At 38.7% G+C, this 13,736-nt stretch overlaps 1 protein-coding gene across 5 annotated transcripts in view; it reads right to left on the reverse strand.

The window, feature by feature from the left end:
- CEP112 (centrosomal protein 112) overlaps positions 1 to 13,736 on the reverse strand; it is a 153,133-nt gene that overhangs the window by 107,470 nt on the left and 31,927 nt on the right. For 4 of the 5 annotated variants that reach the window (XM_063409467.1, XM_063409466.1, XM_063409463.1 and 1 more), the window contains exons 12-17: positions 12,779 to 12,922; positions 10,519 to 10,673; positions 10,079 to 10,196; positions 9,057 to 9,152; positions 8,198 to 8,257; positions 5,808 to 5,887 (exon numbers count right to left, since the gene is read on the reverse strand). In XM_063409467.1, the coding sequence (XP_063265537.1) occupies positions 5,808 to 5,887; positions 8,198 to 8,257; positions 9,057 to 9,152; positions 10,079 to 10,196; positions 10,519 to 10,673; positions 12,779 to 12,922 (653 nt within the window). The remainder of the gene's footprint in view (positions 1 to 5,807; positions 5,888 to 8,197; positions 8,258 to 9,056; positions 9,153 to 10,078; positions 10,197 to 10,518; positions 10,674 to 12,778; positions 12,923 to 13,736) is intronic. The other variant, XM_063409465.1, reaches the window with a different exon arrangement.

Consider the following 13,736-nt stretch of genomic DNA (forward strand, 5'->3'; position numbering starts at 1 on the left):
ACAGTTAGGCAATTACCCTGAAAATATTAACAACAACCAGCAATTACTCAGAATTTGGATTCAACTTAGAGGAGCAAGAAAGGAAAAAAAGAAATGAAAAATTAACTAGTGGTTAAAACTATCACTCCTTTTATTTATTTATCATTGCATTGATGATTCTCAGGCTGTTGTGTTTTGCTGTGTGCAGTGGCATTTCTGATGCACACCACTCCAAGAAACCCATACAAGAGGATTTGAAGGAGCAGCTGTTTAAATAGAAAGTTCTCAAAGGGCTTGGTAGAAGCAAATTCTCAAGATCCACTGTAAATCACAGCTTTTTTTTTTTCCAAATGAAACTTCTGTATATTTTGAAAAGCCTAAATTTTATTTCTTTTCAAAATGTTGGGATCTAACAATTATGCAAATGTAAATTGCAAACAAATTAAATTATTTCCACTGCTATTTATTCTACCTCCTTCTGCCAGGTCTCTTCACATGTTTATTTTTCCTTGCCTTCATCTGCTTCCTTCCCTCTTTATTGGGTCAGCAGCAGATTGTTCACCCTGTATTTCTCTCAAATCTATGTCCCCTCACTTCTTTTACACTGTTCCTTTTGTGGTATTGCAAAGAGAAAAAAAATCAAATAAACACCATGGGAATTCTGCAAGATATAAGCAATCTTAAGGACGAGAAGACCCTTACAGAAAACTTCCTGTGCTAAAGTTTGATGCATTTTTAGGTGCTTCTGAACAAAGCAAGAAGAACTTTTCAGATCAAACAAGCCCAAGTCTTCTCTTTGTGCATCAAAGAGAACCATACAATGAAAAATGAGTCATTACTCAGCCCCAGCTGTAGGAAAAGATCCTGCAAAGGACAACCTCACCCTCTCCATTTGTGCCTTGTCCCCATTTCACCAGTGCAGGTGAACTGGGAAAGCCCAGGCAGAACCAGCGGCTACAGACATGAGAAAAGAAAGGCAAATCATTTTCATTTCTGCATTTTACTCAACACCTGCAGGCACCACCTTCACACCACGACATGATTGGAAAGATTTGGTCTGCCACCTAAACCAAACCCCACAGGAGTGTGAGAACTGCCTGTGTGTGCTTGAAAAACCACTGGGAAAATCAGCTAACAGACAGAAATGGCTTTACTGGTGTCTAGAAAGTTTAGCCCCTCTTTCTCCCCAGAATTTTAAACAAGTTCAGACAAGGGGTAGAGAAGCCATGGAAAAAAAGAGGTGTTGGTAGCTCCTTATGTAAACAAATAATTTTATTAAGTGAGTCAGAATGAAGCAGCTGCTCAGCATTTGCTCTGTATCATCCCCACTTGCAAAGTGCTGAGATTTGGCTCCACAGACAGATTTGGGGAAAAAAAAAGGCAAAGAGTGAGAGGGAGAAGGTTGAGGTGGAGTGGAGATGTGCAGGCATTCCTTGATGCTGCAGTGTTTAACTCTACATCTGTACCTGTACAGGGTGAGTTTCATTTCATTTCATTATTTCATTTCATTTCATTTCATTTCATTTCATTTCATTTCATTTCATTTCCATTTTCATTTTTCTTAATGTAACTTCTTAAAATCTGTTTCCTTCACATACTACAAAACTGAAGATCAAGAATGCAGGAAATCTGTACTTCAGTAGCACCTGAAAATGTTATTTGTGTACGAGGCAAGCAAAACAAAAAGCATTAAATCAGATCCCATCGTTATCTCCAGTACATGAGAACTGCCACAACCTTTATCCTGAAGGAATCACCGTGGTTTGCACTTCCCATGAGGGTGACAGAAGATCCCAGCCTCAAACTGTTCAGGGTGTTTATAATGCAGCCCAAAATCTCTCAGCCTCAAGAGTGACCAGCTTTATGTGTCTGTGCAGCCACAAAGGTGTCACCCCTGTCCCTGGCAGTGTCACAGCCAGGCTGGACAGGGCTGGGAGCAGCCTGGGACAGGGGAAGGTGTCCCTGCCATGGCAGGGGTGGGATGGGATGGGATGGGATGGGATGGGGATGGGGATGGGATGGGGATGGGATGGGGATGGGGATGGGGATGGGGATGGGATGGGATGGGGATGGGCTTTAAGGTCCCTTCCAACCCAAACCACTCTGGGATCCTGTCATGACTCTGGAATGCAAATGTCAAACCCAAACCACCTCAAAACTGAGCTGCTGTTGTGGTTGTCATCTTCAATAAAATGGGGAATATTTCCCTACAGCAAATATATATTCCTCATAGTAAACTAAAAGTATTGAACAATCTGCTGCCAAAATATAAGCAGAGGCAAAATAAATATATTGAATGAATAAACATCCAAATTCCACAGAACCAGACACGAGATGATGCTGAGAGCTGTTTAACAATATTGTATAAAGCCAGCAAGACCTTTTCTTTCTCTTCCATGCAATCTTTTCAGCAGCAAATGGGTACAGATTTTTTTTCCTCATTTATTTTCTGTTTCATTCTACTCAGTTTGTACTGTGACAAATTATATACCTCTATTTCCTGCTCCTCACTGAGAGAGATAAGAACAGCAGAGATTCAGCCTATTTGCAACCCACTCTCATGACACATTTTCTGCAACCAAACCACAGGGATTAGAGAAACAACCTTTCCCCCCAAGTAATTACAGAGAAGCTTTTCAAGAAAACTTTGTTCTTAAAGAAATGCCATTTAAAGGACATTCTAGAAAAGCCCTTGCAGCACTTCTTAGAGTGACTTTTGCTATTAAGCAATGCCTGTGACATGCACAGCAGAAGTAAATATGAATTTTATATCTACAAGTCACCACCACGAGTCAGGAGTGCTGGAGCAATTCTTTTGCAAAAGGTTTGCTTTTGACAGATATTTCTACCATGAACTTCAGAAGAAGGAAAAAACCTTCTGTAAACAATGTAAACCCCTATTTCTGTACTAAAACTGTGGCAATACTATATTTTTTTTATTTTTGAAGTGAAAGATACTTTCAGAAATGTGGATTTTGCCATTCCACACATTGTCTCAAATCACTTTTATTTTGCATCGGTGTGGATACGTTTGAAACAGCAGCAGCACGCTTTGCTGTCACAGCACTGGAAAAATAATGATAATAATAACAAAAATCCCCTTAAATGCCTGCCACTTCCCTTTCCGTGTGCTTGCAGCTCAGCAGCTACTCAAGATACAATCCTGTGGCCATTTCAGAATCAATGTGCACTCAGATCAAAGCAGTTTATGAGAAATCACTGGTGCACCTTCTGGTTCTCAGCTGCAATTCCACCAGGCATCGCTTCTACTGGAGATGCTGAACTCTATTTTCACCCACCTCGTGCCAGACAAGGTTGTTTTCTACAGATTTACTGGGTCTGCCTTAGCTTGGAGTTATTTAATTTCATTCTGCAAGTAGTTAAAGAAATTCAGCAAAATGAAGCATTTTTAAAGAAGATATTGGATCTTATAGATTCATATTAATAGGAAGGGATTGCTAAAAAGAATCATTTTTGCAGCAATGGAAACAAAAAAAAAAGCCATAAGGAAGCCATCCATTTCTGCCCCAATAAACATCACTGCTCCTTATCTATTAGCTATTTATACATCATATAAAAGTAGATATATGAAAACATCTTAATATTGTCAGGGCACACTGGTGCTAAATGAATGAGCCCTGCAGGACTGGCAGTTCCTCTGCCCTGGGCTTGTCCTCTGTTCCAGCCCTGGGCAGAAATGCAGAGCTCAGACCCAGGGCTGAAACCCCAACCAGCAGAGCAGGAGCTGGGCTGGACTAGAGCACTGCATTTCTGCAAAAAATCATCTTTTTAGGATCCTAAATCCACCCTCATGGAGCTGCCAACTTCTGTTTCCAGCCAGACAAAGCCACACTTGAAAGCTAATTTTTATTTCTATTCAATTACTTATTAGCATTACTAATTCCATTATTAATCTTTAAATTAATCTCAAATCCCTGCTATAAAACAATCAAGAAAGAAGTAATATAGAGTTTTATTAAACTATCTCCACAATTAAATGTTTTCCATTTCAATTGGGAGAGGTATATATGATTTAATAGTAGAAATCTCTACATTATTTTCAACATCCTGAATCAAAAAAATTAAGAGAAAAAGCCCAAGAGAAACAAAGTGCCACAAGACGTGGAAGTGACGTTGGGAAAAATACTCTACAATATCAAAGAATATTCTCATTTAGAGGGGATCCACAGGAGTAGAAGCAGCTTGTACAAGGAGACACTTTGAAAACCATATAGGAATAGGAGTTAATGACTTGCTGGGGGAAACAGCAGGTGATTTTTACCTGCTGAAGAATCCTCAGGGCTCCTCAATCCCAGGAGCTGTCTTCAATCCCATCCCCAGTTTGGCCAAAGGATTCACCCACACGAAGGACAAGGCTGGGACTGAGCTCTGCCAACATTGTTTTAATTCATGGCCCTTGGGGCATCACCAGCACTCTGAGCTCTTAAAACTTGAATCTTTCAAATCCTTACTCCAACTCCAAGCTACAGCTAAGCTTAAATACAGCCAAGGAATATCTGAATTAACTGAGGACCTCCTCAGCTCCTGCAGGAGCTCCTCAGGTCCAGATCCCAGCACCTCACAGATCCTGCCTGGGCAGAGTTTCCTCGTGGGATCAGCCTGGGCTGCAAAGCCAGACTGCTTTTATTAACAGAAGTAAGGGCAAACTGACACATTATTTCAAAGAGGTAGAAGAAAATTAATGCAACTTCATTATCAACAAATCAGATGGTAAAATACTGAAAGATTAAGTGCACTTGATAACGGTTCAACCACCCTAGAATTATAAATAATAGTGTAAAGAATTTCAAGATTAAAAGCTGGAGTTTTTATTAATGTCCGCAGTGATTTAAGATAGTCTCTATTTATGCCAAATACCCCAGAGATTATAGAAATAAAGAAGTACAGACTTCAGCCCTGTCACTTTTATGGAATAAAAGTATCTTTACTTGCCTCTCCCAGCCTAGATAAGGTACATTGTGATATTAAACTGAATACTTTTAACAAATAACTTCTGGTTTGTTTCAGAATAATCTATTTCCCCTAGAAATTACTTCCACAGCTTCGACTTTAAACTGGATTAACACATGGAAAGAATACTTTACATAATCAAAAATGGAAGGAGCATAGCAGGAGTTGATCTTGTCCTATGTGCATCTGCTGTACATAAACCACTCCCTTGCTCAGAAAACATCAAATTTGATGCATCCTGATTAGCTGCTCATGGACAAAGTCAGCAAAAACCCCTGTTCCAAGTTAGTTAATGGAAGCTGTTTGCTCCAGAGCACTTCTCCCAGCCTTAGATCCACGTGAAGAACAGTACTCCCACAAAGAAGTGTTGTATCAAAGAGGAAAAATCTGCATTAGACATGCAACTTGAGGATATTAAACATAAAATGTAAAATCAGAGGCATCATCTACTAAATTAAAAGATACATTTTAAAGAAATACATCTTTCAAATGTATTCAGTTTTCTAGAAGAGTCCACAGCAACAAGGCTTTAGTTTTGATTATTTACTTCCAATGAACACACCCTGAATTGAATCTGGGCCCATTTGAGAGGGCAAGACCAGCTCACATCATTAATCTCAATTCTACTTTATTCCCACCACTTAAAAGTCAACAAATCTGGGTGAGTTGGTTTTTACTTTAGTTTTTTCATTTTTCTGGTTGATTAGAACCCTGAAGTTGCAACTTTAAAACAGGAAAAAGACTATGGGAGGGCAGTTAGATGAGATACAGTGCAAGTTTATTTAATAAATAAATACTAATAAATAAATATTTTAAAATAACAGGGATTGTTCAACAATTATTCCATATTCACTTACTTCAGAGCCTGTTCCAGGTGGTGAATTTTCTTTTGAGCAACCCCTCTCTCTTTATCCATGTCACTCCGAATGCCACGAATCTGCCATTTAAGAAAAAAACCACCATATCTTTTAGCCAAAACAGTGTCTGAGTTAAAACAAATCAATGCCATTTTAAATTCAATTAATTTAGCCAAAACAGTGTCTGAGTTAAAACAAATCAATGCCATCTTAAATTCAATTAATTTGCATATTCCTGTTCCACTGATGTAGACAACCATCCATGGATTTCTAAAATTATGTGAAATTCCTTCTCAAAGTGAATATTACTGTCTAGAATGAAGAAATATCAGTAATTACATAAAAAAGAACAAGATTTTCTTTAAGTAAGTACAGAAAAGCAGACAGGAATCTGCCTAAAACAGTGACCTGTATTCTCCAGAGCTCCTCCTCACCAATTTGTGACCACCCAAAGTGAATACTCCTGATCAACTCTTACAATAAAAAAATGAAACATAAATACCTTACATAAACACCCTAAAGAATCATAATAAGAAAATAATCAGCAATAATAATGCTAAAAATTGTCACAAAAACCTTTGAATTTGGCAACTCCCCAGGCATGGTCCAAACCATGAGTTTTTGTAACGTTTTTTGCCAAGGGCAGGTTAAATCCAAGAGTTTATACATAATCCAAGAATTGTATTGCTTTAGAACTGCTCAAGGAAAAACGTGGGGATGGGACATACAGGAAATCCTTTATCCACCTACACTCATTTGGAACGTTCCAGGCTGTTAAAATACTACAAAAAAGAAAAATGTTTGGTTTCCAAGAGCCTCCAAATCCATGAGCTGTCAATTAGAGAATGAAGAAGCTACTGCCAAACCTGGTAAAATTCTGTATATTCAACAGGTGGCTTGGGAATGGCTACCAGGAATAATCTGTCACTCTCCTGATGCTGAGCTGACTGTTTGGAAAACAAGCAGTGGATTATTTATAAAAAGCAGGTGTTTCCTTGGCTTGTAAAACCATTTAGCCTAACTGGTTCCTGATCCAGCAGATAACCACATTTAATCAAACAGTGACATTTAAGGTTCCTACCTCTGATTTGTTTGATGTTTAAGTATCCTCAGAGGCAACAGCCACTGCAGACTCATAAAGATTATTCGATAATGGGCAGGTTTTTAAGTGAACAGATTGCAGCAGAGACTTCACGACTCCTTTAGTTGTTTTAGTATTTTATGAGCCAATCCATCCTGGTTTATGGATTTATATCCATAGATCATTCACAGGTATTTTTCTTCTCAAAGATTGGAGTTTGAAACAGTTACAGCAGAATTTATGGACAAACTGCTGTCAAGATATCTATGAAAAGAAAGGCTCTGCTTCCCTGTTTACTGATGCAGAATTCCAACTTCCCTCCCTGGCCTCACTGGTTGGAGGCACTGCTCAGCCCAGGCTTAGGAGCTTTCTCCCAAAAGATCCTCAAACCTCAGTCCAATTGTGCCAATATATTTTTTATTTTGGCCTGCAAATCACTCCAATCCTGGATTTTTCTTGAGTTCAACATTTATAAAACCCACGACTTGACTAAAAAGACAAATGTAAGCTAGGTTTAAACCAAGGCAGATCCCGGAACAAAGAATGTTTTGACTTCAAGTCAGCAGAAGGAACGAACTCAAACCAAAACCTCTCTACAATTCATGTCACAAGTGCCATTACCAAGTGACAAGTAGCTGGGATCACAATCCATTATTTTATGTTCTAAATTTGCCACATTTGGCAATGACATGTTTGAGTAACACATCCTTTCAATTAAACAGGCATCTAAGGCACCCTCTGGCTGCACAAGAGTTGCACATATAATGTCACTAAAATTGAAGTTTAATTTGAAGCCTATTGATGTTCCGAGTCTAAAAGAGCAGGCAGGATTTGCAAAGTGCTTTAAGATGAAGTGTTTCTGATGAAAATTACATTTTTTACTTCAAGTTTCTGATGTAAAAACAATGCCTGTTGACAATATCTAGAGAACACGTGGAGAAGGATGGAATAGAGATTTCCTGGGGGAAAAGGAGTGTGGGAGAACACAGGAGCACTGGCAGAGGTCAGGCCGGGTTTCATTCAGTTCTTTATTCTTTCAATAACAGCAGCTGCCCCCACGAGCAGTGTGCACACCCAGGACAGGCTTCCAGGGGCATTTTTTGGGAATATTTCCATCCCCTGGCAACAGGTTCCTAAAATCAGAGGGGATATCCCTGTCCTTACACAGCTGTGCTTAAAATCTTCCTTGATTTTTTGTCCAGTTATTTTGGAACTGCTATTTGGGGGTTTCAAAATTTAAACCTTCAAGTTCTGTACAGAACAAAGTTGGAGGTGTGCACAAGATGGGAAATTTGCCAGGAAATATTACCTCTTTCTCATACATATTCTGCCAGTGAAGCTTGTCCTGCTGAACCTTGTATTCTTGATCCTGCAGAGGAAAAGATGAGTATTCTAAATAAATAAATCTCATTTTTCTTGTATTTCAGAGCATTCCTCAAACACAGACATTAGCTATCATATACAACAGTCCATAAAAAAAAATAAAAACCTATTTTATATCATCATGAAAAAATTCTCTGACACAGAAAAAAATTTAACCAACACCAAATAACACAACCATCTCAAAAGTCATGATTCATGTTTGCTAAAGAGAAACAGCAACTTGTTCTCCTGGGCTATTAAAATGCCATTCTGTACTATATCAACTGTGAAATGAAAGACATTGGAAGAAAAGTAGATGCCAAAACTCAGGCAGGACTGATACATGATACAGATGTGGAACTCATTACCCTGAGATAGAAGGATTAATTTAAATGCCTACAGGAAGACAGACCACTGAACTGAACTATTAAACACTGCAAATTAAAAACTATTTCGAAACTTTAAAAATGTTTACAGTTTACGAGAAAAAAGAAGATATTCATCATTTTTTGACAGGTTTCTTTGTAATCCACCAATACAGACTTAAATTCTTTTATTTAACATGTGAACTACAAGAAACAGTCAGGAAATTTCTGTGAAAATTCTGCTCTTACCTCTCTTTTAGCCACACTTTTTAAATCAACCTTTAACCATATGTTAGATGACATTTCCCATATTTCCAGTAATAAACCAGAAACAAGCAAGCATGGTAAATAGAAGTACATTTAAGGATGGATATTTAAACACTTAAATCATCAAATAAAGGAAAAAGAGTTGGTCATTTCTGAGAAAAAGTCAGGGCTCACCCTCAGCTGTTTCTGCCTTTGATGTTCTGAGTCTTGCAACTGTTGTTTCAACAGAGCCATTTCGTGCCGTAATTCTGCAATCACATCAGATGTCTGCTGGGATTCAACAAAAAAAACCATTTTTTGTCTTGCATTCCTCATTAGCTCTTCTGTATTTTTCAATTTATTTCTTTAAGGTTCCCAGAAATTGGAAAAATTATTAACTTGGGAGAAAAAAACCTGTTTACAGCTCTGGATGCGTCAGTTCAGGCCCTTTGGTGAGCTTAGAAATGGAAACAAAAGCACAAAAAACACCCCTAGTAATAGAAAAGCCCTACTAAAATTTACTAAAAATTGGTAGAAAGGAAAATACTTTGTAAATGAAATGGAGTAAAACATCATCAAAGCTCAGAATTTCAGTAAATAAACACCAAACACCCCACTTGTCCTATAGCTCTATGGATTAATAAATGGTAGTTAAAACTTGAGTCCTTTCTACAATTATTTAACTTTAAAATCACTTTAAACATGTCCCATCTCTGTACCTATGCATACTGGTAGATACCAACCTGACAGATGCTTTTCCACAAACAGAATTATTACATTTTGTGTGAAACGTACACTTGCAAAATATAAAAATATTTCCTTAAACACATAAATATTTAACACAATGTTCAATACTACGAGGCCTGCAGGAGGATTTTTTGCTGGAAAAAACATTTTCTGTTGTGGAAGAGGCTTTATGAAAAGTCTTTAAGGGTGTATCCAGAATTTTGACAAGAGTACAAACAAAATCAGGATGGTAACTGAACGTTATCTGAATCAGCTGTAGAAATACTCACCAGAATGACCAACCAACTTCAGATGATTTTTCAGTCAAATTTAGGAATGAAAAATTAAATCCCAATTTTATTTAAACTTACACTCATGACTAACTTGTGGAACTGAGCAATTCCATGGATTTATTCATAAGCATCGCACTGATACTGAGGAGAGCACTTAATAAATAAACCTCATTTTCCTGCCTGTTACACCTTTTATACCTGAGCTTGTTCCTGCTTCAGAAAATCTCTGTCAGCCTCAAATTTACACTGCACTTGCTGAAGGTTCTCCTGGTATTCCAGCATAATCTGGTCCTTGTCTTTCTGAAGTAAGTTGTACCTACAAGGAGAAAGCAAACAAAATATGGAAATTGCTTTCATATTTTGGCATTTTACCTGCTCAATATCAATTCCACAGAGTCTGCACGTCTGCCACGTGCTCTTGTCACAGAATGAGCTGCTCATAAATAATGGAAAGGTGAGACACTCCTCAAGGTGGGGTTTGGGTCACTCTAAATGAGTTTGACACCAATTAATACATTTTCATTAGAGTTTTCTAATGTCAAACGCCATTCAGTGTGTTCCTGGAACAAAATTAATAATGTTTGCTGTTGGAAATTCCACATTCTTAAAAGTTAAACCAGCAATTGTTATTGAATTACCTTATTTTCAGGTCCTGGAGTTGGGAGCAGACCTCCTGGTAACGCTGTTCCACCTCAGCCTTCTCCTGAATTAATTTCTGACGTTGTAAATTACTATTTTCAGCCTCAACAGTCAACTGCTGCACATGGGCCCCCAGCTTTTGGACTTTCTCGTTCTAAAAGAAGAGAGAATTACTGAGAAAAGCCCAGAATAAATGAGGGAATAGCCCTGTTGTTACTCAGTAGCCTTGAGCAAGGAGGTTCTCTGGTGCTGCAGAGACACAAGAGTTCCAATGGCAAAGCTGTCATCAATCATGACAGTAAATTCTACATTGTATATAACAATAAATAAATCTTCAAAATGTGGCTGTTTATTCCCCCTCAAAGTGACAGCTCTTCTCTCTTATACAAAACAGCATATGCAACTGATTTCTAAACTATAAATCCTTTAAAGTGGGAGAGAAGGCAATATTTCAATGGAAAGCTGCAGTGGATGATAATATACAAAAAGCATTTTTAGACTTTCCAAAAATCTCATTCAGCAATTTTCTTCCAGTAAATCACAAGCATCTCTCAAAAGTTCTATCTTTTTCCTGGCACTTCATCTCCTAAGAGAAATAAATTTAAAAATGAGCAGGGCAAGGACAGGCAGGTACTCCAGGACTTCCCATTCTTCCCTAAATTTATGGTAATATGCAGGGAAACGAGGGAAGAACTCCTCAGGAGGCTGTGGCCAGCAAATCAGACCCAGAGTGCACATCAGAGTTTATTTTGCATTAATTAAGGTTTGAAGATGAGGGAAGTGGAACAGAAAATTCACCCACTCTTAAAGTAAAATAAAACCCCAAATATTTGCCCCGTGCAGCCTCTGCCCTGTCACTGGAGGTGACAGAACCTCACACAGGCACAGGAGCACCTGAATAATCCTTTGAATCCCCACCTGAGTGATGCTCCTGAGCTCTGGCTGCAGAGATTTCACAGCCACAGCAAAATTCTCCATCAGTGCCAGGCTGCTCCGCATGGGTTTGCTGGGACAGAGGGTGGTTTTGCTTTGGGGCTTGGGGTTTTGGTTTGGTTTGTGGTTTTCTGGGCTTTTGTTGGTTTTTTAAATATAATTTTAAAAGAGTCATTTTTAACATGTCACTGGATGTAATTCCTGGCTGGCCCCAGGAAGTTCATCCTTGTTCAGGGCACAAACCCCTCCTTATCAGCTCTATGGCATGGCTGGAATTGTTCAGCCAATTCCACCTGCTAACAGCACTGGCATTCCTGACAACGTGAAACTCTGAACAAGCAAACTCTGAAATACCAACAGAAAAAAAAATGAAAAAATCAGGAGAGAGAAAGGAGGGAGAAAAAAAGAAAACTAATTTCCAGTGACAGTCTAGTCTTTCATCTTAAGCCCTGCCTTGAACTCTACCTTGTTTAATTATTAAATCAGAAGCTGCTCAGCAAGATCTGTCTAGTTTTGATGGTTCTTAAATTCAATCTTGCTGACAGACTGTGTCCATTTTTCTCTGTATTTACTGTTACCTATGACATGATCTGAATGCTAATTTTTAAATTCAACATTCATTAATAAAGGAATAAATTTTGTTTGACATTGTCTTTTCACTCAACTTTCCTCATACCTCACCCTGATGAAAAGTATAGGATGTTTTTTGGAGGTTACTTGTTAATTCTTTTGCTTTTTGCATCATTTATTTAACAGGCACAAAATCCAGATTATACCTAATTACATGCTTATAATTACTCTAGAAAAGAAATGCAATAATTAGAATAATCAATACTTATTTTAAAATCCTTTTAATGTCATCTTTCATCTAACAGAAGCATTTGCTCAAGGAGGAGGTGGGTGAGTAAAAAATCATATTTCTGTGGAAATAGATGTAATATATAAATGGTCTAGAAACCTGCAAAGAGAAAAGTTCTGCTAACTTGAATCAAATATTTCTAATTAAGGGATGATTCTAAGATATCAGTGTAACATTGATTGAAGGGCTGTACCTTGCTTAATTTTATCTGGGGAATAAAATCCTTGGTTGGACTGGACAGTGCCCTCTCCCAGGAGAGAACAACTGCATTGCACTACCAAAAATAAAGATGTGTGAGCATAAATAACAGAATCATGGCATGGTTTGGAACCTTCCACCATCCCAGGTTGCTCCAAACCCTGTCCAACCTGGCCTTGGGCACTTGCAGTCCACCTGAACACAAACACGGGGGATTTAAATATTTTAAGAGAGGCTTGCTGTGGTGAGAGGTTTCCAAGCAAACCTACAGTTGACCGTATCTGCTGCAAATATTCCTCTTCCATCTTGGCCAGCCGGGTGTTGGTCTCCTGCAGCAGCTCCTGCACATCCTCCGTGTGCCTCTTCTGGATGTTGAACTTCTCCTTCTCCATCTCAGCCACTGCGTCGTGGAGCTGCAGCGGAAAAAAAGGCACAAAGTGACAAAAAAAGGGCACAAAGTGACAAAAAAAGGGCACAAAGTGACAAAAAAAAAGGGCACAAAGTGACAAATGGCATCTACAACTAGCACTGAGAAGTGTTGTAATGTTGTAGCACGTCAGTAGAGTCTCTGACAAGCTCAGGTATTCACACTTCTGTCCTCTCTGAAAATATTGTTTTCCTAAAATAAAAAAAAGGTTGGGGCTGCCTCTGGATCCCTGGAAGTGTCCAAGGCCAGGTTGGACAGGGCTTGGAGCACCCTGGGACAGTGGAAGGTGTCCCTGCCATGGCAGGGGTGGCACTGGATGACCTTTAAGGTCCCTTCCAACCCAAACCAGTCTGGGAATCTATGAATAAAAAAAAAACCCAAACAAACAAATGCCAAACGCTGGAGCCTCAAGATCCTCAGCACAAAGGATGATTTATGATTTATGATTTATGATTATGATTTGCCTTTAAGAAGGCAAGAATTAAACCCAACTTCATTTCTACATGCAGGGCTGCAAAAAAAATTAAATTGTACAGCAAACTCCATGAAAAGAGGTGGGTTTGTCCTTTCTGTGACCCTCCCTCTCCTGAGAGGGGGAAGCAAGACAAATACTGACAATAATCTGCACAAAGGTGACACTGTGTCACAATAAACACGCTCTTCCCTCTGCTTTGCTGCTGTCTTGAGTTGAACAATAAGCAAGAAACACTGAAGAATTCATGACCCATTGCAAAACCAAGAGTTCAAAGGAATCACCGTGACAGCAGGTAGCAGCAGGTTTACCCAGATTAAAATTCCAT

This window comes from Prinia subflava, chromosome 12, assembly GCF_021018805.1.
Source record: "Prinia subflava isolate CZ2003 ecotype Zambia chromosome 12, Cam_Psub_1.2, whole genome shotgun sequence".
NCBI classification, from domain to species: Eukaryota; Metazoa; Chordata; class Aves; order Passeriformes; family Cisticolidae; genus Prinia; species Prinia subflava.